We start from the raw sequence: 24,061 nt of genomic DNA, 5'->3' as shown, positions 1-24,061 counted from the left end.
ACCCCTTCCCATCCTCCTCTCAACATGAATATGGAAAAAATGGGTGGAGCAACAGCAGCCACCTTGCAACTATGAGGAAAAGGTCAACAGTATCACAGAGACCCAAACCCAACATTGCCAGCATCAGCACTAACAGTGGCTCCTCCATTCTTGTTTTAGGAATAAAAAAACTTGATGTTTTGCTATGCAGTCAGCTGGGTTTTTGCACTTTTTACTCAAAAGCATCTCTGACTGATTCACAGTCCTCCCATTTGTAGATGAACTAGACAGCAAGAAACCCCACTCCCAGGTGGCCTTTTCTCCAGTGTCAGCTTCTTGAAGAGACTGAGAAGGAGGCTGTTGTGTGTACTGTGGTTCTTTGGGAAGCCAAGCACTTACTTCCATTGCCTACGGACCCTGCAGGAGCACGGACGCCACGGCCACTGCGCAGGCATGCCTGGGCACTTCCTGAGCTGCAGCAGTGTTCCCGTTAGAGAGTTTCTTCTGTTTCAGTCCTAGTTTTGCTTGAGGTACTTAAAGCCATTCCAAACATCCAAGCCTTCAAATGACCATGGGCTTAGCAAGGCATGGAGTCTGTCACTCATTTCTGCTGGGAGAACGCTGCAGGGGAGAAAGGAGCGCCCAGCCTGAGGTTGGGCTGCTTGTGGCCATGCTGGGCTGAGCCTCTCTCTGGCTGTCTTCTGTACCCAGCCCGAAGCTCAGGGCTACCCAGGCCCTGTGACAGGGTGCTGATGAAAGGTGGAGAGGGGCTGCCTGGGGGTAGGAGGAGCAGGTGAGCGGAGCTCTGGTCCCCTTTCTCAGCTTTGCCTGTGACGCGCCTGCCTGTGGCTGACCCTGGATACACTAGACTTCTTCCCTGAAGAGTTTCCTTGAAGAGAGGGGTTCCTCAGTCAAAAAGCCAACTTTGAAAACCACCAGAGTCCAGCCCAGGCCTGTTGCCCCACTCACAGGGAAGCTGCAGCAGGAGAAACGAAAGTTGGACAGCTGGTCAGGGGCAGGGCCGCCCCTAGAACGAGCCAGAGTCACCGGGCGCCCTCTTGGGCGCTTGTCCCCACTCACAATCACCCCTGGTTAGGCGTCTGCTCTCGCCTGTCAGAGGAAGATGCCCCATAAGGCTTCACATTGAACACAGATCTCAGTACCTGGCTAGCAGGCCCTGAGAGCGCTGTCAAGATTAGCCCAGGCTTGCTACCCCCTCACTCCCTCTGCCCTAGTCCCCTTGTTGGTCCTGCCCCAGGGCCTTTGTACTGTCTGCTCCACCGGGAAAGCCCTTTCCCCTTCATCACCACGGGGGCTGCCACTTCTTATCATTCATGTGGGCTTGGTGCCACCTCTGCTCAGAGACCTTTTCACCGACAGGCACAATCTAGCCACTGACCCTTTTTTCACTCTCCGCCCTAAACTCCTCACTTTTGTGTATTTTTTCCCCCCGATTGACCTGTTTATCATCTCCACAGCCTGCAAGCTCCCTGGCCCTAGGCCTCTTATCTGTCTCCTTCGCTGCTGAATTCTCAGTGCTTAGAATGGTGTCCAGGACACAGTAGGAACTTAAATGATTTCTGAATGAATGAAGGAGGACCATTTCTAAAAGCTATGCAAACACTGGGTCACGGGGAGGGCAAGGGTCTGGTGGACGGTGAGCAGAAGCCTCTGCCTCCTGCTGAGTGGAGGTGGGGGAGCTGCCAGCCCGCCTAAGGCCCATTAATGAGGTAAACACAATCACAACCAGGAACAATCTTGGCTGTGCTTCTCCAGTCTACCCAAAGCCATTATCTCTAATTGATCTCTAGACATCAGCTGCTAAAGCCTCGGAAACCCTCCTGGATCCTCCAGGTCTGGTTACAAAGCCACAGCCCGCCCACCCACCCACCCACCAAGTGGGGCAGGGTCTCCTGCAGCAGCTCTTTGCTGGGTGCTGGGAACCATCTGGGCCCCATGTGAGAAGCAGCCATCAGACTGACGAGACTCAGGGTGGGCCAAGAACCTGTGTAAAAGCCACAACCGACACGCACGCTCAGCCGCTAGAAGCCAAGCAGCTTGTATTTCAGAGCCTTAAGGGTCTTGTCCTCAAAAATATGTGACAAAGAGGGAGGACCGAGAAAAAGTGCCCTGCCCAAAACATCCCACCTGCTCTAGATGAAGGAGACATTCTGAAAATAGGAGACAAGAGATTAGTCATTAAAAACACCAACAAAAATCCAACAGGCCTTAGCTCCAAGACACCCAGGCCCCTCTGGGTGTCAGTCAGGCCAGGGCCCAGAACTGGGGGCGTCACAAGGTCAGCGGCACGTTCAGTGACCATCTGGATGTTTCAAGCCACCCCTTCCTGGCTCAGCCGGGAGAGATGCCGCCTTGCCTGTTGGGCCTCCCTCATCCTTAGAGACAGAGCAGGGAGTCAGCTGCCCAGGGCGCTCAGAGAGAGAGCTCTGAGAAGAGCTGCCGCCTCCCATTTACAGAGGCCCAGGTAGCAGTGCCTGACCTGGCCCCTGGCTTCCCCTCCACACAGATGAAGCAAACATCCCAGGCCAGCCCTGCACGCAGGGTCCTGCTTGTGGCACCAGACGGCTCTCCGGCCTGCGTCGGTAAATCACCGGCGCTGCGTGCATTTTTTCTTGGATAATGAAGTTGAAAGGCCGCATCTGCATCCTTGCATGTGGAGGGGGGTGGACGTCGGCAGCCTGGAAGGGGACTGAGTCTTTAGGAGCTGATGCGGACAATGAGCTGTTCAGGTTCAGGGTTGTCTACTAGTGGCTACTGGCTTTCAAGACAGGATGTCTGCTGTCGGCTGCTTTTGTCCCACGCCGCTTCAGGGAAGCGGGAAGACACCTCTCTGAACCCAGGCTGCCCTGGCGGTGCTCATTTTCTTTTGAGCGTTTGGAAGTTGCAGCAAGTTTCCAGAAAGCACCTGAAGATTCTCAAGACATATACTGATGACTAAAATAATGCCCCCCCAATAAAGATGTTTGACAATGGGTTTTCATTCCTCTCTCGTCTTCTCCAAATAGAGGTTGCTAAGAAAACACTGCCTCTCAAGTTTAAAAATGCCCTATTTTGCGTGACACTGGGCTGTCCATGTTTATAGCCCTGATGGTCCCGGCTCACAGTCTCCCGGTTTCTGCATGAACAGAAAGTCCTGCAGTGAAAGCCTCTTGTTTACATGGTCGGATCAATGGTGCCGCTACAGTATTTTTACCCCACTAAGAAGGGCATGCAAAAAATGTGAGGCATGAAACAATTTTTCCCAAATAACTCTTTTTTTTCCAAGCCAAGGAAACTTTCATAAAGAAGGACAACAAAGGAGGACCATTTCTACTAAATATTAAACCACATTAGTCCTAAAACTTAAAATGGTGTGGAGCTGGTACACGACTAGACAGAGACCAAGGGGCTGAACGGAGGCAGATTCCGCTCCAGATGGAAATTTAGTAAATTACAAAGGTGGTGACTCAAATCGGTGGGAAGAAAAGAGACTCTTCAATGAGAGAGGCGTACACAAGAGGGGGAAGCGGGCTCCACATTTCAGAATACACCAGGACAAGGTCCGAATGGGTCACAGATTAAATATGAAAAGTAAAAGCATGTACGTATTTTGCTCTGTCAGCTGGGAGGGTCTGAAAGAAAGGATGCCCCAGCGGCAATAAGCACACCTAACACCCAGATCTTGGTTTTTAATACGACTCTCCAATTTAAGGAACCAGAGCTCCTTGGAGATGTGGCTGATTCTAGGACTGGAGCAGGACATATATAAGATGAGCCTGGAGCATATTGTAGTGCCAGAAAGTAAAGAAATATTAAAACAAAATAAAATGAAATGAAATCCTACAAAAAACAAACCTAAAGAAAAAATCAGGGAAGGTATTGTCAAAATAGCATAGGAGCCAGCTGAAAGAGATCCCAGTGGCCAAAGCCAAAGAAAATGTAAGCAATAAGATGAAGAAGTATCTAATTATAACCCTAATATGAAATAAATAACCACCTAAAGAAATGATTGAGTGCATTTAAAAATGAGGAAGGAGAGAGAACTCTCCCATGCACAAGAATTCCAAATAATGCATGTGGATACTTTGCCTTCAAGGGAAGAAAGCATAACCCCCAACAACGCCCCCCCCTGCCCCCGTCCCACCCCCACCCCGCTTGCTGCTCCTTAGGTGTGGGCAGCGCCCCGTGACCTCCTTCCAGAGAACAACCGTGGAGAGGGGCGGAATGCAGAACTTCACAGAGATGAAACCCAGCAAACGCTACCGCAGCCTGGTGTGGCCAAGGCCGACACAGCAGTCACAAACCACGTTAACGGTGGGTACCCTTGACACGAGGTGGTACAGAGGGCACTCTGTGTCTGTGGTCTGCCTCCTAATAACCCGTAACCCCAATTTTATGCATTGAGAATACCAAATCCCAAAATTCTATAACATGCCTGACCAGTACGCTTCACCACTGTCAAGGTCATCAAAACCAAAGAAAGCCTGAGAAATGGGCACAGCCGAGAGGAGCTGAAGGAGGCCTGGTGACTAAATGCCTGTTGTGTCCCGGACAGGACTTAGGGGACAGAAAGAGGACACTAGGCCGAGACTAAGGGAGTCTAAATAAACGGTGGGCTTTAGCTAACAGTGATGTATAATATCGGGCTCATCAGTTGTAACAAATGTGTCGTACTAATGTAAGATGTTAATAATAGGGGGCAACGGGGTGGGTGGGTAATGTAAGAAATCTGTAGTTCTTCTCAATTTTTCTGTAAATCTAAAACTGTTTTTTAAAAAGAGTCTATTAAGAAAAAAGAAACCATGATAATAGTAGAAGAAAACATGGAGGTGGAGAAGAATTAGCCCTTTAAAGACTTAAATGCAGAAGCCATTAAAGAAAAAAATTGATATATTTGAGTACATAAAAATAAAAATGACAATGCACACATATACACACCATAAGCAAGAGTGAAAGATAGAGGGCTAAGGTCGGGAAAAAAAGAGGCAATGGTCAGCTCCAGGGAATCAAAAGAAAGGAATTGTAAGCATGGGATGCTAACTGGCTCAGCTATAAAACACATATACACAATCATAATAATATAAGTAATAACAGGCCCTGGCCGAGTAGCTCAGTTGGTTAAAGCGTTGTCCTGAGACACCAAGGTTGCGGGTTTGATCCCTGGTCAGGGCACGTACAAGAATCAAGCAATGAATGCATAAATAAGTGGAATAGCAAATCGATGTCCCTCTCTCTCTCCTCCCACCTTCCTCTCTCTTTCTTAAAAATATCAATAAAAAAATGAAAAAACCAGTAACAGGCAGGCAGCTCCCAGAGGCCTGCTGATGGTGTCTAAGAGGCACAAAGGCCAGGAACTGGGAAGAAGGGAAGGAGGCCGGACACTGAGAGGCGGTCCCAGCGTACCTCGGGGGGAGAGGATGAGAGGGACTAGGCGGCTGAGGCAGCAGGCCCCACATTCTTGCGGATCCCACAGGGTCGGCACCATGCGCATTTCTGGGGAACACACACAAACGCTCGTTTGAAGATGCTGGTCTAGAGAAGAGACTGCCGCACGGCGGCAGCAAAAACTACAAAAGGCGAAGAGATCAATGATGGGGAAGACGCCAGGGGCAGTGAAAGAAAGATGCTGCTTCTCATGATGAAGCCTGAGATGTTTTTTACGTTCAACAGGAACAACTGACCTCCTCAACTTCCCCCAAGGGCAGACCTCCAAGGTCAAAGGGCTCTGAAATCATACTGGGAAACTATGCCTTTGATCAGCAGAAAGCATCTTTCTTTGCTCTATCTAATGCCTCTTTTTTTTTTTTTTTTGCCTCGAACATTTACTTATAAAAATATGTCTTTTAGAACTGCCAAATAGACTTTGCCATTTAAAAAACCCATCTGTTTTTGACTCTAGTGAAATCTAACCCATTTATATTTATTGTGATTTACTGTGTTTGGTCTTGTTCCTGCTAGCTTCCTTATGTTTTCTTTTCAGTATATCTCTTTTGGTTGTTTCTTTTATCTCCCCATTTCCTATTCTTGCTGGGCTGGTCAGTTTTTTCTTTGTTGTTTGTTTGTTTTTGTGTTTTTTAAAAAATTTTCTTTAGTGGTTTAGAAGTTCTACATTCTATTTGTATTCCATGGGGATTACTCTTTAATTTTAAAGAAACACACCAGAACCTCTGCTTTCTTAAGAGACCGTCAAAGCTTTACACACACTAAGCTGGAGCAGAGGGCACGGCAAAGTTTCCATTCTGCTGTTTCTTCCGCGAGCTTATGCCCTGCCTGAGCTGCAGGGCAGCCCGAGGAAGGAGGAGGAGGAGGAAATCATCACTGCTATCAAACTCTAAAGCCTGGGTGTCAGAGTCAGCACTCGGGTCAGGTGGCTCAAGACAGGTTAGGAGTTCTGTGATTTAGGCCCTGTTTAAGTACGTGGCTGGCTGTCACTCTAAAACCCAGTAGCTGCGTTTCTCCACTGGGTGCGCCCATTTTCTTGGGGATCTTCTGAGCAGCAGGGAGGTTGAAGAGTGTCCAAGAGGAAAGAGAGCCACAAAAAGGGGTAAGGACTCAGAGGGAGAAGGAACAGAACCCTGTTCTAATCCCTCTGTGTCCCACGGCCTGGTCCAAAAAATACTGATAAAAAAGTGAATGTGGTTAGCCAAAAAATGGAAACAACCCAAATGCCCATCAATGAATGAATGGATAAACACAAGGTGACCTAGCCACACAGTGGAATATTACCCAGCCATGAAAAGAATGTGGTTCTGTCAAACGCTACAACACGCGCGAGCCTTGGAAACATCAAGTGGAATAAGCCAGACACAGAAGGACAAATATATATGCCACTTATGTGAGGTACCTAGACAGTCAAATTTCTGGAGGCAGAAAGTAGAACAGTGGTTACCGGGGGCTGGGAAGGGGGCAATGGGGAATTATTGCTTAATGGTTACAGAGTTTCTGTTTGGGGAGATGGAAAAATCTCGTGGTCACGCCTGCACAACATTGTGAACGCACTGCCTGCCACTGCTTACATACTCAAGATGGTTAAAATGGCTAATTTCATGTTACATATATTTTACCACAATTAAAAATAAGTGACTGTGGACAGAGCTATTCAGAGCGGGCCTGCTTCCTTCTCTATTTAGAGAGATGGGAGCCGAGAAAGTCCCTCCCTCGATCGTGCTCACATCCTGCCCAAATCCTTGCCTCGCTCCCCAGAGCTGACTGAGGAAGGGCTGTTTCGTGGCCTTGCTTCCCAGAAAGGCCGTGCTCTGTCCCCTCCTCTTTCTTTTTCCTCGCCTCTCTTCCTTCTGACAAACTCATTCTGGCCTTCCCCAGCCCGGGTTCTCCTAGACCTGTTACCTCTCAGATTCCCTCCCCTGGACCCACTTTGACGGTTTGAATCCCATTTGAAATAAGTGCAAGTCCCTGAGCCACCTGGCAGGCACCCCACCCCTTCTTGTTTCTGTTCCCCATCCTGGGTCAGGGTTCACGGCTGCCGTCTTGTCCTCTCTACTGAGAAGAGCTCCCTGAGAGCAACCACATTGTCTTATGCCTCTTTATGGCCCTGGTTTCTTGTTCAAGGTCATTCACTGTGTCTATTAAACACAAGCTGTATAATAATATTACTGTCAATAGCAGTAGAGGTCATTGAAACTTCCTCCATGCTTCTTATGTGCCTGGCACTGTACTCAGCACTGAACTTGCTTGGAGTCATTTAACTTTTAAAATAACTCTGTGACGTGGGTGTATTGTTATTACTCACTCTCAAGTAACTGGTGAGGAAAAAGCAGCACAGAGAGGCGAAAGCCATTTGCCCAAAGTCACACAGTGGGTAGCTGGTGGAAGTGGTTGTGTCAGCCTGACTCCAGGGTCCTTAGATCAGGTGGGTGGGCAGCACCCTGGCTGAGAACAGTGCTGCTCTACACTGGCCCCCTGAAAGGAGCAGGGGACCCCTGGGCGGGGGCTAGGGACCCTGCAGACCCAACACGTGTGTCAGGGGGAGGAGGAGTTCTGCCTCTCCTCCGTGACCCTCAAGGACATGAGGAAAACCCGGCCAGGAGCACGTGGCAGAGCCAGGGGAGGCAGAGGTTAATGGAAGCCAGTAAGAGCCTCCATCAGGCGGGCTCGCTTAAACAATGGAGCTGCGCACCACTTCACACGCTGCTGGGGGAACCATTAAAACCATTAGCAGGACATTAGCGCTGCTCCAAGAACTGGAGAGGGGAGGCGGAGGAAGGTGCTGACAGCCCTCCCACTCTGGGGCAGACCAAGGAGTTGGGGGCGGGGGAGGGGCGGTACCCAAAAAGAGCCGAGCCCGGGGTTGGGTGCCCTGGGAGAGTCGCTGCACCTCCGGGGGTCTTGGCCTCCGCTGCTATAAAATGAAAGTACGTGTCCGGGAAGGAACACAGATGATTTGTCTCCCTCCTTCCGGATCTGGATCTGATTTCTACACGGGGTTCAAACACTGGGATCTCGGGAACAATCAGGATAACTGCACCCATAATGTGGATATCGAATTACATATGCGCCTCTGCAGATAAGGGAGCCTGCGTAAGGTAGGGGAGACCGCCTCACCTCAACCCCAGTCCCATGCCAAATTCCTCTTTGGGTGGTTTCTTAGGCATTGTATATTTAAGGCGCTCGCAGTTCCCAGGCCAAACAAAGCCTGCTCTGCCAAGCATCTCTGCCAAGGACATTCCCCTCCACCAGCGATACTCTACCCTGACGAGCACATCCTCGTCCAGCGAGTGTGCAGGGAAACAGGGCTTGGGACCCTGGCAGGTGCACAGGTTCCCGGATGGAAGAGATCTGAGTTTCAATTCATGTTCGTGGTTGTGTGACCTTGAGCAAGAGCTGACCCTTTTGGAGCCTCAGCTGGGGCATCTGTTAAATGAGGTTAATCACAGGACCCTGCAGAGCTGTGAGGGTGAAGGGCAAAGTGTGTAAAGTGCCGCACACAGAACAGGTGCCCTGTGAATGACCCCCCTGCCTGAAACAGCACCCACCGAGCTCGTTCCCTTGCGCCTGCTCCCCTGAGCTCTTCCTACAGACCGGAGTGCCGAGTTTGGTCCTCCTTGTCCCTCTCACTGAACTGTGACAGCCTCTCTACTCCCCACGGTCTCCTTGATGCCTGGCTCAGGTGCACGAGGGACGGATAGAAGGATAGAGGGGTGGCCATGGGCAAAGTGAGAGTGAATGGCAGGAAAAGTATATAACCAGCTTATTTGGTAGGTGGAAACATCAAGACCCAGAGAGCAAAGAGACTCCAAGTAATTTGGAAAACCATCGCCATAAAAAACCAAAGCGGATTTCAAAGTGGGGCGCACCGGATGACCCCCTTCCCACTCAGCAGCCTGGAAGGGCGGCCACAGCGGTCCGAGTGGTGGGGGACCTAGACTTTCACCTCTGCGCGCTTGCTTTCTGCCTGCCGACTTTTCTACTCAGGCTGTGTGTTACTTGTGGCATTAAATTTTTTAAAAGTATGGAAAAACCCCGAATGAGAGAGAAAATAAGACCAGTGGCCACCAACCCAGCACCCCTCTGGATGTGCCCTGCACACAGCCCCGAAAGGCCTTTGAAAGATCGGTTGCTGGCGAGGGCGCCTGGGGGCCGCCCCGGCCCTGTGAGCACTGCCCGCATCCCTCCCCAACCTCATCTCATTCAGAACTCGGGGGGGGGGGGGGGGGGGGCAGTTCTCATTCCTGAAAGCTTCCTGCCCTGCCCCCTCCGAGAAAATGTATCCATCCTCAGTGCAACTGGATGTGATTTCAGTTTTATATCTTTACGAGAGCTTTCCCAAGTAAGGACAAAAAAAAAAAAAGATTTTATCAGGGTACACTCTCCTATTTTCAGCTGGATATGGCCGCTGTGGTGACAGCTCCTGGGGTCTGTGTCTCAGCAGGAAGGGCCTGTGAGGGCGGAGTCTGGCCCCAAAATGCCTCACTCACAGAGGGCACTGGATTTTTGCTGCAATGAAGCAGACTTCGAGAAGAATCTTCCTTCTTTATGTGGATGTTGCTGTTGGATTTTCATATTACCTAATCCCCTCATGGAGAAGAACCCCTCTCCCAGCTTAACCTGACATGCTGAGCAACAAGCAGTGAGATTCTTAAGTTTTTTAAGTTTTAAAAATTTTTTTATTGATTGATTTTAGAGAGAGAAAGATATCAATTAATTTTTCCACTTATTTATGCATTCATTGGTTGATTCTTTTATGTGCTTGGACCAGGGATTGAACCCACAACCTTGGGGTATTGAGATGCTGCTCTAACCAACTGAGCTACCGGGTCAGGGCAAGCAATGTGCTTCTGTCCGTTTCACAAATAAACCCAACCACCTGTTCGCTGTCTGCTCAAAGCACAGTGAGAGGAAATATTCTACTTGCTTTACTTCTTGTCGCTAGGATATCTAATGCTGGGGAAAAATGAATTATTGGGATTTTTTCTTCACCTGCCTGAAAGAGCACCCACTCCGCTTTGTTCAACATTAATAAAATATCATTTATCCTGGCCCCCAGTGAGTTTAGATTTGGTTTATTTCCCATGTAGCCCGTGTGAGTGATTTGCAGACACTACAGGCGTTAGAGTGATGAGCAAGGAATGAAACCACTCTCAGAACCTGGCCTTGGGACTTGGGATTTGACAGCAGTGCAGCCAGTCCCATGGCTGTGTTTGAATGGGGGGCCATCCACCCACCTCAAGGGGAGCCCTGCTCTGACTGTGCTATAGGGAAAAAGCAACTAGCTCAAATATATGTATTTTTACAAGCTGAAGAATCAAAGACTTCTGGGTCCTTGGCCCTTCCTGGCTGCTGCAGATAAATAATCTGGCGAGCAACGTGATTTTTTGTTTTGCCATGTGCCTGGCTACAAAAGAGGGATGACGGTGCTGCCTGGGCGGCTGAGGCCTTGAGAGCGCACTGCTGCGCGTGGGGTGCTGGAGACTGGCGGATGAAAGGCCCTAGGTCTGAGGTAGGGTGCTGCTCCTCCTGCCAGGTGTGCCGCGAGGGTCTGTCCCTTTGATCTCCTGCTGCACACAGGACAAAGTCGACGACTTCAGAGAGCCCCCACCCGGGAAGCTACGGGTGAAGGCAAGGAAGACACAGTCAACTCCACTGGAAGCAGAGGCCACCCCAGTCTCGGCCTCAGCCCCAGCTGGACTCTCAGAGCACCCTGGGGACAGGTGCCTGCCCACAATCCTCCCTCCCCTTGGGGGTAGAGCCCAGAACTCTTGAACTCCAGTTCATTCACAGCTATCCATCGAGTGCCTAACACTGTGCTTTCCCCTTGGTTCAGAAGTCCTCGCAGTTTCTGCATCAGCCACAGCAGCCTCTCAAATGCTCACGGGCACTGCTTCCCTCGAGCCACAGGGTCCTTGCATAAGCTGTTCCCTCAGCCTGGAGCTCTGTTCCCTTCCCATCTTGTCTCAGCTGAAACACCCCTTTCTGAGGCAAACTTCCCTGACCCCGCCCACATCTAAGGATGGACGGTCCCAGCACCGCGTGTCCCACTGCGTGGCGCCTGTCACAGGGGCAGCAGCGTGGCTGACGAGCCTCTCCCTGGATCATTTATGGCCCTCTGCTTTGAGCTGGGTACTTTTGTGCTCTCTCCGCTCATCCCCAGCACCCAGAGTAGGGCTCCGCAAGTATTTGTTGAACGCCTGAATCCTTGCTGAGGTACCGAGCCAACAGTCTTAATCCCCACAGACAGTGAGAATCTGTATAACCAAACGGGATATAACACGACCCACTGGAGAGGGGTCACGGGTGGGCCGTGCCGCCGCTGTGGGTTCGGGTGGCGGTCTGGATCTAATGCCGTTTTGTAGGAAACAATGGGCCGTCCCAGCGGCTCTGCGTTTCACTCCTCACAGTGCCGGGGCCGGTGCCAGTGACGTGACTGACGGTGGAGGGTCAGTATGGTGATAAGAATGTGTGAGAAGCCAGGTGCCTGTGACAGTGTGGGTGGTGACAGGAAGGCTGGGAGCTCCGTAGTGGAAGCCAGAGGAGCTCTCACGCTGAACCTACTCGGTGGTGGTGAGATTCTGTAACCACTACCACCCTTACTGCTCACACGCCGGCACAGAAACAACTTTGCCACATCACCTTTGACTACGTGAAGTTTCTTAGGGATGCAGCCATCACAGAACAGACACTCTCAGGAGAGCAAATGCCGGAGACACAGAGACGCAGATAGCTCTACCACCCGGAGCAAAGCTTACTTCGTGCACCCTTCAGGGGCTGGTCATGGTGGGCCTCTCGTCCCTCTTCCCTAGTGGAGTGTAAACTTGGTATGTTCAAGCCAACCAGCTCACACCCTCGAACTGGGTGCCGCAGCCCCAGATGCTACCTGAACACACCTTGCTACGTCACCTTGGAGCTGGCTTTGGAGCCATCACCCCCCACCATTCCCCACTCCCATGACAACACTCAGGTTGTCAAGGAGACCAGCGGTACATGAGGCAGCAGGCACCCAGGGCTAGAAATCAGACTTTCAATGAAAGAACCCATTCTCCCGGTCAGGACACAAAGATGTAGCGGGCTTGGGTGTCACAACCAATGAGAACACTTGGAGCTGGAAGTGAGAGGTTGCCACCCTGGTTTTAGGCAGCGGTGGAGGAAGGAGGTGGCACTCGTCCTCCTCCGAAAGACAGTCAGGCTACTTGCTTTGCAAAGGGCTAGAGGATGGACTGTGGGGAGGCAGGCAGAGTGGTTTTCTTTTAATAGCCTGTTTCCACGGTGCCTGACAACCCTTGGCAATCCACAGCTGGGGAGTCTTGGACAGCCAGGGGCCTTATCTGACGCGGGCCACCCGCCAACACCCATCCTCCTGGCCTGTCTGGGCCCCAAGAGTGACAGAGGCCAAGGCTGGCAGCCAGGGCCCCTCCTCTTTCCTCTCCCTGGGGAAAGGAGGTGAGTGATGTAGCAGACAAAGGGCAGAGCAGAGACAGAACCACCCAGGAGCCAAGGTCTGCAGCTCCTACCCTCCCCCTCCCTGGCCCTGCCCTTGGGGAAAGTTTTGTGAAGCATGAGTTCCCTGGTTTCACTGAAGACCCAGCGGGGCTGTCTGCCCAGCAGACCCTTTAACTAGAAACACATTCTTTCCCTCCCCTCTCAGCCGGCCGGCTCGGCCCAGATAACCAGATAAGGGCCTCTTTGATTTCGTGTTTACACAGGCTGTGGCCCCACATCTTGGGAAGGATCAACCACATCCAGGCAAGTCAGGACACCTCCAGGTGGGGAGAGGGGGGACAGGCGGCTTACCTGCTCCTGGGAATTCATCACACGCAACTTCATCTGCTTCAGGTACGTGGAGGTGAGGGGCATGTTGTAATCAATAATCCCGGAGACCAGAGGAGAGGGAGGCTCGTTTTCTGGCAGAAAGAACAAAAGGAACCCCTTTCAGTTTGTGCTATGGGCCACCAGTGGGGTGGCACACCCTGTCACCCACATGGAGAACTCACTAGAGCCTGCGAGGTGGAAAGAACAGGCCAGAGGTCACAAATGGGCAGCTCGCCCACCACATCTAGCCCATAGATGTGGACTGCACGGCACTTGAAAATATTTTTCAGTTAGGTGCCAGTGTTTAATAAGAGAGTTCACATTTGAAGAACGGAAGGTCTGGCCACACAGGGCCCATAATCCCACACGGCAAACAACCACTGCAGCTGTGCAGCAGCCCCTTCTGTCAGACAGGGTGCAAGCTCTCCATTTTGCCATAGTCCCCACCACTCCCTATTGTTCTGTACATCCTAACTCAGTTCTGATACTGGCCAGGCCCTTGAAGGCATTTACGTTTCCAACCCTGACCTAAGGCAACTTTCTTCCTGGTGCACACATGCTGCTGCCACCGCACCCATCTCCTACCCCCACAGCATCCCCCCAAAGCACCCCCAGGTACCATATGGCTCACAGCTCGGGCCCCCACCCCCAAAATTCTGGTTCCTCCTTCATCACATGGAACATTATTCTTCCCATTTATTGCTTTGCAGTCCTAAAGATCAAAGTAACGTGTGTTCTTTTTGTACAGCATTTGCAAAGCGTGGAAAGATGTAAAGAAAAATAAAAAAACCCATAATTGCACTAAGCAGCTTGGCATATGCTTTTGTTTATTTTTTCCCTGTGATTTCTCTTCTTTATGTCCTTGATATCATAATACACACAGAAAATTGGAGTCTGCTTGAAAACAATTTTTTGGCTTAATATTTTGTCATTGGCATTTCCTTCACCACCAAAAATCTTGTTCTGCGTTACAAATACAATTTTTATAGCCATGTACTGTTTTACCGTAGTTTACTTAGGTCATTTCCTTATGAATGGCTGTTTATGTTGCTTCCTATTGTTGGCGATTATAAACAACACTGCAAGGAACATATTTGTGTGTGCATATTGGTCCAAATTTTGATCGTTTCCTTTTTAGACCAGATTTCAAGAAACGGAATTCATGGGTCGAAGGGTAGGAATATTTATTCGGTAACTCTTAGGATCTCTGGCCAAGCTGCCTTCTGCAAGGACACTGCTCAGCCAACGGTTCTGCATCTAAACACCACAGTGGCTGGCACGCAGGGCAGGTGGAAGTGGCACAGGAGTGAGTCAAGGAAGACGGGGAGCACAGCTGAAAGAGAGCCTGTCACTGCTCCCCGGTCCAACTCCCCCTTTGGGTGTCTTCTGCTATGACCATGCTTGAAACCCCGGAGCCTCCTGCTGGGGCCCGGCTCCTTCAGTCACTGAGTCACGTGACCCTGCTTCACCCTCTACCTGGGGAAGCAATCTTGGTTATCTGTTCTCTGGCCCCTCCTCCCACTTCCCAGCCTCTAGGCCTTTGAACCAAAGTTCTCCCTGGTGCCTAGTTCTGTCCATGAGTTCGTGAGCTGGGACTTGAGCATGCAAGCAACTCCTGGACGAGCTGAAGCCTGCCCTCCACCGTCACCGCCGTGCCCAAGAGATAGGCTCAAGGGGAAGCAAGGGACAGGGCCAAGGGGGAGGAATGCAGAGGATACCTGAGGTGATTTGCTAAAACCTGCCGCTCAAGTGCTGCAGCCCAGGTCAGAAAGGCCCTTGCCACCTCGAAAACACTATGCCGAGGGAAAGCAGCCAGACACAAAAGGAAAAATACTGTGTGATTCCACTTAAATGGATACCCGGAACAGACGCACTCACAGCGGAAGGAAGTAGAGCTGTCGGGGGTGGGCAGTGGGGATGGGACTCGCTTCCTGGGCACAGTTTCTGTTTGGGGTGATGGGAAGGGTTTGGAAATAGTGGTGGTGGTTGCTCCACGATGTGAATACAATGCCACTGAACCATCCACCTAAAATTATTAAGTTGGCAAGTTTTACATCATAAATATTTTACCAGAATAAGGGGGGGAAAGCCCCCTGCAAATAAGAGGGAGAAAACTACTTAAAGGGGGGAAGGGAAGTCCCTACTTGGCGAGGAGAGAAACAACCCCGCAGAAAATGGGGCCCCCGCAGATGGGCCTGGGGACTAGAGGCGCCGTTCGGAGGTGGCGTGCAGCTGGTGACTGCCCGGCCTAAATGACATGTCTTATCAAATTCATAAAAATGCAGACTTTTTTGAGCTTTTTAAAGCAGTGCTGTCACACACATTTTTTGTGTTGTTTTTTTTTTTTAGGAAGATTTTTGTTCTTGAGGAAGAGGTAAATGTCACTAATATAGAATGTCTCAGAAACCGGCTTGAAATGGACCAAACTTTTTTTTCTTCTAAGACTCCCTCTTGCTTTGGTGGCAGAAGGGTTCTCTGACACAAATGCACAGACACCCAGTGCTGTGGGGGAGCTAAAGTGTGTTCCAGTGTCCTCGACACCTCTTCTCCTCGCTGCCCCTCGGTCAACCCAGACTTGACCTCCTTAAGCCCAGGTGCATGCTGGGACCTGGCCCCCCAAATCGACGGGGTGGGATGCAGCATGTGAGGCAGACACTGCAGCAACGACATCGAGATGGTGCCGCTCACAAAAGCCACGGTTCCTATTTTCAGATCACAGGTCTTCGGACGGAGAATTCTGCTGTTTCCATTTCATTTCCTCAAAGATGGGGTTTCTGGTGAAAAGCTGTTGGACGACATGGTGTGTGAGAAGGGCCCCCCTCACCTAAGGCTTCCCAGTCAGAGCCACAAGTGAAGACTTTCCTGGTGTCCCCGAGACTCAGTGTGTGGTCGTCCCCAAAAGCCAGGCGCTAGGTCCTTTTACTGAGGGTCACCCATGTCCTGCCTGAATGCCACGGCTGCTCTGAGAAAGTCTCTTTAATGAAGGCAAGTAGGGCTTGGTTTAGGACAACAGCAACAAAAACGGCTGAGATGGCACTCTTGGCCGGAAGAAGGTGTCTTCCTTGTCCTGTTCCTTCTGCAGCATGTCCGCAGATCAGAAGCCGCTCCTGGGGCCCAGAGGTGAGCCAGCTGGGCTCAGGAAGCAGAGGCAGGAGCCCTTGCCTGGAAAAGCTGGGACATCCTGAAGCATGCACACACGTGCGCACACGCATCCATCGGGGGGTCGGCGTGCAGTGATGTGCTCGCCTCTGCAGTTCCCAAAGTGAGACTTCTGTCTGGGAGGCAGGACCTTGGTGGGCAGGGGACATTCGAGGTGAGGCAATGTGCCAGAGACCTGGCTGCAGGAGGGCAGAGCTCGGCCCAAAGAGAAAGGCAGGAAGGTTTTTCCGGCGGTGGGGAGCCCTGCGACTCTGGAGGGGATAAACGCTGCATACAGAGAGGATCGGCTTAGTGGGGAAAGAGATAAGGAGCGGGGGCCAGTGGGAGCTCCGTGGAGGAGTCAGGTGCCCGCAGGTGAGATAAATGCCAGGCTCGGTGAGGCGCTAAGATGGACACGCGAACAAGGAGAGGTGGCTTCCCCGGGCTTTGATGGGAGGGCAGGCCCCTGCTGCAGTCAGCATACTCAATGGCTGTGCTCGAGCCACCTCAACTAACCCGATACCTCTGGTGGGGTAGGAGCTGGCAAGGGTCACGGAGCTGAAATAATCAGGCAGGCTGCTGGTGAGAGAGGCAGAGGAACCACCCAAAGAAATGTTTCGATGCCTCTTTGCCAAGGAAAATTGAAACCAGCCCAAGCACAAGGCCTAGTTTTACAGACCTTGAAAATAATCAGTGACACAGAGGGTTTACCCAGGCCAAGCCACACAGGCTGAGCTGAGTGCTGACCTCCACAGCTGGGCTCCAATGGCATTCATTAAGCAGTGCCAATTTCAGCGGAAGTGGTGGCCTTCGTTCCTCCAGATGGAACGCAAGGTGGCAATTCTCATGAACTTCACCTGCAGAACGGAAGAGCCCCTTGGTTCTGCGTGCCAGTGGCAAGAGCTGTCCCAGGCAGAGCCGGGTGTCGAAGGACGTGCGTGTGACGAAGGCCTGGCACAGAGGGTCCCTGAGACCAGCCAGCCTGTCGTGGGTCTCGGATTCGGAAATAGAGATCAGGGCCTGGGGCCAATGCAGACAGTGATGAAAACAACCTCTTCAGGAGGGAAGTAAATCGGTGGATCAGCAAGTCTTCAGGGAGTACTGTCGTGTGTGCATTCGGGGTGGGGAAGGTGGGGGAGCCCTGTAGGTCAGTCTCCGTGCTCAGCAGGGTGGGACTGACGGCAAGTCCAACAGAGCTCGGAGGAGGAAGAACGCAAGGCAGCCCCGTGGAGAGAGGGTCTGAACAGGACTTGTGTTCAATCACTCAGCTGACAGCTACTGAGCACTCGCCAGGAGCTCCACGCAGACCCTTCTATGCAGGAATCATCCACGCAGAATTCCATGTGGTGGGCGCTAGTACTAACATCCCCTCTTACAGAAGATTCAACAGCATGCAGAGAGGCGATGCAACCTCACACGCCACCCAGCAAGTGAGGATGAGAGCTGGGAGAGGACAGGCCAGCAAGCTGGCCAGCATGCAGCCTCTGCAGGGGCAAAAGAAAGGGCTGGAAGAGGGGGATCTGGAGGAGTCAGGCATGAGGGGGCTGGAAACCACACAGGCGTGTGGGCCTGGCTGCAAAGCAGCCTCCATCTGAGCGGACGACTCTCTCATGGAGGAAGGAATCTTTCTATAGGCAACTGGCACTGCCCATTGCTAACTCCTAGTTTGCTGCCATACAAACGATATTTTGTCACATCAGAGAAAACAGAAACGTGCCTCCAGAGGCCCCTCTCGCCAGGAGCCAGGGCTGGTCTGAAGACCCACCGGTTTTTATTTTCTGTCTCCTCTCCACCTGGACTTGCTCAGGGGCTGGGAGAAGAAGAGCGTGGAGGCGGGAGGCCCTGGAATTTCCCATCCTCAGACTTCCTGATCCTCAGCAGCCTCCTTTGTTTGTGCTCCTGGCGCTGGGGGAGGGCCTGGGACTGTCCAGGGCCCCACACTCTGCCGGGGACAAACTGCTGAGCAGGGGAGGCTGCTTTGCTTCCTTTCTTTCTTTTTAACACTCGGCCAGGAAGGGAGGCGCTCTCTCAGAAGCCCCTGGAGAAGTCTCCATCCTGTTCCCTGTCCCCCTCCTGCCCCCACCTTCCTGGGACAGGAACACAGGGCCTGCCTCTGAGGCCAGATGCAGGCTCTGATTTTCCTGTGGGGGGGCAGGGGGTGGGAGAGGGAGCAGGGAGGGCTGGCATGGCAGGGGTGCCCGCGAAAGCGGGGTAGGTGCAGCTGACTGCATCCAGAGAGGCAGCATGGCCGGCGGAGATAGGATCTCCAGGCTCTCAGCTGAGGCAGGAGAAGGGAGGACCTGCCAGCTGGCGAGGGTGGTCCAGGCAGCCAGTGCCTCTGGCCATTAAGCAGACAGGCAAGCCTTTCAGATTCTAAGGCTCTCCACGGGCAGCTGCCAGAAACCAAACTGTTCCCTTTGCCCAGTGTCTGGGTTGTGGGCCCAGGGTGCTCACCTGGGTGGGGTGACTGTGTGTCTCCCCGTGGGACCACTTGGCCATTGGCAGCCTTGTGTCTGGGCTCCGTGTATAACCACACGGGGTACAGGCTCCTGTTCCCACTACACCAAGGCGCCATACAGAACATGGTTGTTTAATCCAAATGCATCCTCACAACAGCCCCCAGAAGAAGGTGTTATTCCCATTTTACTGATGAGAACATAAATTCTGTTGCCTTCTGGGGAGCTTGCACGAGCGATTTCACCATAACACCCCTATGTGCCTCATTTCCTCAGCCTTAGACCAGGACAGATGCCTCACGGGCTCACGAGAGCCGTTATGAGCAGGCGAAGTTCAGAGAGGCCCTCCAACCCGCTAAGGGACATACAGCAGGGAACAGGGTGGCACACCCAGGCCTGCCTGAGCTGCCAGGGGCCACGCTGCCTCCTGCTCCCTCCGTGTCTCCCCTGCTCCTTGTGTGGAAAGCTCAGCTCCTGAGGACAAAGAAGTGGCATTCCACCCAAGGACATGCAAGGGTGGGCAAGGCACAGCCTCGCACTGTCTGCCCTCTGTCCTGCCTGGAGCAAGCCCCTGGAAAGAGAGGCTCCAGCCCAGAGCCCAGAGAGCTGGTTTATATTCTAGGCGGCTCCTTCTAGGCTGTGCTCTCCCTCTCCCTCTCCCTCCTGTCTTCCCCCTCCCTCCTTCTACCCTGGGGTGGTGGCAGCAAGCAGAAGAAACAGGCCGCTGCTGTGCTGGCATCGCCCTCCTGGCCACGCAGAAGCGTGCAGATGAGGAAGAGTGGCACTGCGGCCCTGGAGCCCTCGCAGCCCTCCCTGGGGAGTGGGGGAGGTGAGCGCTTCCTCCACACCAGCAGGGAGCAAGGGAGCAGCAGAGATGGAGCCTGCAGACACCCCAGAGCAGCCCACAAACACGGTCCTCCCTGGCCTTGCCTCTGTTCTCTCAGGTGAACAGATTCAGTGTCTGACTACCCCGGTTGCTATGGAAACGATTAGGACAGAACAGGAGGGGAAAGGTGGATGGGTGGGCACCCCTGGGACCCAGATCCAGGCAGGGTGGGGAATGCAGCAGGGAAGGCCCTCCTGGCCCATCTGAGGGTAACAAATGCTGTCTGGGCCCAGGGGTCGCAGCCGGTCAGCCAGGGCCAGGCCACGAGGGGCAGGGGCCTCACTCTAGCATCCAGCATTCCCTCAATAACGGCCGCGGCCACTGGTCACCCCTCCTGCATGGATGCCCTGTGCCAGGCACAGGGACTACCTCTCAAACCTCATCAGCCCCCGAGGCAGCTGCCGTTGTTAGCCCCGTCTCACAGGTGAGGAGACTGAGACTCAGAGACACGAGTCACTTGCTCAGGACGCACATCCATGCGCTGCAGAGCTGGGGTTTGAGCTCCTCCAGCGTGGCCCTAGAGACCCTGCTCTAAACCAGGAATCCAGCACTTAAGGGAACAGCTAGATCTGTTCTGTCCCTCGAGCTTCAGAAACTCTCTGATGTACCCGATGGAGCAGCCGAGGCCTCATGGCCCCCACGGGCAGGACAGCCTCTGGGTCTGATGAGGTGGCTGGTGTTGAAAGTTGCTCATGGGCATCTGGGACAACCAAAACGAGAGGACCCCCGCTCTGCTCCTGTGCTCCAGTGCCTCTGTGGTCACCTTCTCAGGCTTCGTTGCTGATTTTCTCTTCCCCAGATTTGGAGGGTGCCACCCGAGTAAAAGGCTCATCCTTCACTCTGAGTCTATTTTCATCCTCAGGCAAAACACCCATGGACTTCAGCAACCCTTGCAGGCCTGATGCCCAGGAGCGGCCTAGAAGCCCTGCCAAATCGCCCACGTGGGCTCCGTTTCTCAGGACAGACTTACATCACACCAGTCAAAGGCACCGGCCCATCTCACTGTGTCAAAGCCACCTGTGAACAGATGGGCCCGACATTTACTGGAGGCCTCTGCGACGTTCAGCTTCCAGGTGTAGGGGTCTAAGGTGAGGGCCTTTGCTGCCTCTCACTGTGAAGGGCAGGGCTGGAGAGCATGGGTGTGGGTCCGAGGGACCGACTTTGGCTGGCCACAAGTGCTCTTGGCATTCTGAATCCTCACCATCCCCCTAGACTTCCGATCTGTGCACACGGAGGGACAAAGACTTCGGGAGGACCCACTACCGGCAGGTGTGTGGCTACAGGGTAGGGGGGTGCGCGCTGCGAGGGCTGTGTTCTGTCCTCCTGTCCTCCTGCCCTACGAGAGCCTGCATTAGGGCTCAGCAAGACCAAACCCATGCGGACACCGCCGAGGGTGAGACCTGGGTGGCAAGAACTACGGAGCTCAGGGAGCGGGGCGAGGTGGACGTTTCTCCCCAGAACCTCGGTGGGAGAAGACGATGTGGCCTGGGCCCTGAAGTGCAGTAGGAATGTACCGTTGGTTTAAAAACAAAACGGGGCCCTCTGGGCAGCCCACGGACCCACACTGGCCTCTGGGAATTGGGACAATAGCTGGACATGCACTTCTCTGCCTGTGCCTGAAAAGGGCAGGCCCTTCTGGTGGGAGAGCCTCTCCCTGCACAACTTCCCCTCCTCGAGCCTCCAGCGCGCCCACCTTCCCCGTACCTTTGGGCTCCAGGCCGTTGGAGTTAAAGTGCATCCTCTTCTGACACTCCGTGCAGCTCATCAGGAAGCGGGTCACAGCCTCTCGTGGAAGGAAGGCGTAGGTCTCAGCAATCTGAGGGGGAGAGGAGCGTGCTTGTCATACGGCTCCGTGGTGGAGGGGCAGCTGAGTCACTGGGTCACCGAGGCCTGTGCTTTGGTGGCAGGCACTTGGCGTTTGCCAGGAAGGGCGGGGATTTGAGAAGCAAGGGGCAGGTGTCTTCGATTCTCGGCCATGGAAATGAGTCAGTGCTTTTGTAGAAAACCATTTGTTTTAAAAATTTGACTAAAGGAGTTTAAAAATTAAAAAAACAAAGCATTTAAACATTATTTAGTCTTTAACCTATATTCTAATAAGTAATATTCCTCTCAGAACATTTTCTTGCTGTTACTGAAAAATGAGCTTGGAAATATTGCTCTAGGGAAGGAAGAAACAATTTTCCCTCCTAGAGATGGATAAACTGAGACTCACATATACATCCACAGGCTCTGGGTCTGGAGACAGAACCAAAGGTTCTATGAACTGTTTCCTGCAATAATTCACAGATCAAGAACCTTTTTAGGGGGAGCTGTGAGAGGCTGATGCCAAGGGATCAGATTTTTCAAACTGGACAGGCTCTTAGGACCCCCGTGTTCTAGGTTAGGTCACGAGGCCCAGAGAGATGAACACGTTCACCCAAGGTCACACAGCTCTTTAGAGGCAGTGCCAAACTAAAGCCCATGTTCCTGGTCACACCACCCCATACCTGCGTCCAGAGGGCCTCCCCTAGCTAGGGAGAAGAGAAAGGGGTCATGGCAGGGAACACAAGAAAGAGGCTCGGTGAGGGAGTAGGAAAGGTGGGGAGTGCGTCCTGATGCCCAGCCCTTTCCTCTTGCTCTGGCTTTTGAGAAACCCATTGGCCCTGGTTTGGCTGCCTGAGGGGCCCAGAGGGACTCCTCAGGCTCAGGATCCCTGGCTGAGGCCACTAGCTGCCCAGCGGCTGGTTTTTGCACCTTTCCCAGAGCCCAGGCCCTCCCACTCCTCTCCACTAAGGGGCAGCATCACCCCAGCATTCCACGGTCCTCGCTGCAGCCCAGCTGGGAAAGTTGGCCCAGTGGCTCCTTAGGGATGCACAAGCCCAGTGCTCCACCTCTGTGGTGGCCAAGGGGCTGGGCTGAGTAGGGCAGAGTGGGCGGGGTTGGGGGTGGGGAAGTAGGAGGCTTGGGGCACCGCAGGCACCAGGCCCTCAGAGGAGAAGCTCAAGCCGCACTCCCAGCTCGATGGGCCTGTGGAGCTCCAGGGGCCACTCCTGCCTGGCAGCCCGCTGCAATCATGGTTAATTTTGGTGACACAGTTGTTACTTCTCAGCTGATTTGATGCTCTGCAGAGCAGGCAGGCTCCTTGATGAGTTATCTCCCTTCCAAATTCCCTGCCTTCCTTTGGAGGTCAAGGATGAGGGCAAAACCCTGGTCTCTGATTAGAATAGGTGGGTGGGAAGGTGATGGTCAGCGATGTACCAGTCCTCCTTGGCTGCAAGGGCTGAGGGGTGAGGGCTTTCCTGCCACCCACATGCATATCTTCGTCCCAGCCTGGAGCTTCCTGGGAGACTTAGGGGAAGAACATCCCTCTCAGGCCTGTAGGGTGGGGAGGGATGGGCCTTGTGGAAGGGCTAATGGCTGTAGGAGTTACCAGGCAAGAGAGAGGGTGTGTGCTGGGCAAAGGGAAGGGCTATGGCTAACTCGGGCTGACAGATGACCTCACAGGTGCCCCGAGGCATGGCATTCCAGGTCAGGCCTCAGAACTGCTGGGCAGAGGACTTGGGGAGGGGGTCACCGTCTACTGGGAAAAAGAAGGGAGGTTCACACCATAGGGACAGCCCTACTTCTCTACATGGAGCTCACCTGCTGCTGGGCAGAGAAACCATTTTTATAGGGCTCAGGGGGGGTCTTCCTGGCCTGGCTGTTCAGCTGAGGGGTGCCCACTGGCCCACCGAGGGTTCAGGAACTGTTCCCAGAGAGGGCTCTGACCACGGCCCAGAACTGTGGCCCCAGGCTCCCGGCCTTGCAAAGGCCTGCTAAAGTACCACACGCAGGGGGAGTGCTGGGCGCATCCCCCTGTGGCCCTTCAAGTTCTACAGTGGGGCAGGAGGGGTGGACCAAAGGCAGAAAGGTGAGAAGTACTAGGAGCTGTACAAAGGCCAGGGAGGGAAGCCGTGCCCTGCACAGCTGGAATGTCTGCAGCCTTGCTAAGAGCTCCCTGGGGCATCAGCCAGCACTGCACTGCCACAGGGACACGCACGGAGGGGAGGCCTCCCCTGGCCAGGCCTGCAACCTTTTTCAGGCATCTTTTGGTTTACCCTCCTGGCCTGTCCACACAAGAGATGGAACCTCCATTGCTTTTTGACTGCACAGAGCCCAAGGCCACAGGACCACAGGTTGAGTTGAAATGAGAGGACAATTCCAGTGGATGCTCTAGTCAGTGGGATGGTGGTGTTCTGATAGTTTTAGAGCTACACGCACTGTTCTGGAAATAGACTCCTATGCCAAAGCCCAAAACACAAACAGATAAAGACAGAGCTGCTGTGTGTACAGAGGGGAAGCTGCAGGACCCATCCCCACC

At 53.1% G+C, this 24,061-nt stretch overlaps 1 protein-coding gene across 1 annotated transcript in view; it reads right to left on the bottom strand.

Moving 5' to 3' along the window:
• Positions 1-24,061, bottom strand: part of NOL4L (nucleolar protein 4 like) — a 120,612-nt gene that overhangs the window by 43,748 nt on the left and 52,803 nt on the right. The window contains exons 3-4 of the mRNA XM_053926726.2: positions 21,427-21,538; positions 13,225-13,334 (exon numbers count right to left, since the gene is read on the bottom strand). Of these exons, the coding sequence (XP_053782701.1) occupies positions 13,225-13,334; positions 21,427-21,538 (222 nt within the window). The remainder of the gene's footprint in view (positions 1-13,224; positions 13,335-21,426; positions 21,539-24,061) is intronic.

Source organism: Desmodus rotundus, chromosome 6 (genome assembly GCF_022682495.2).
Source record: "Desmodus rotundus isolate HL8 chromosome 6, HLdesRot8A.1, whole genome shotgun sequence".
Taxonomy (NCBI): domain Eukaryota; kingdom Metazoa; phylum Chordata; class Mammalia; order Chiroptera; family Phyllostomidae; genus Desmodus; species Desmodus rotundus.
Note: the sequence above shows the minus strand (reverse complement) of the source record. Positions and strands in the feature narration are given on the sequence as shown.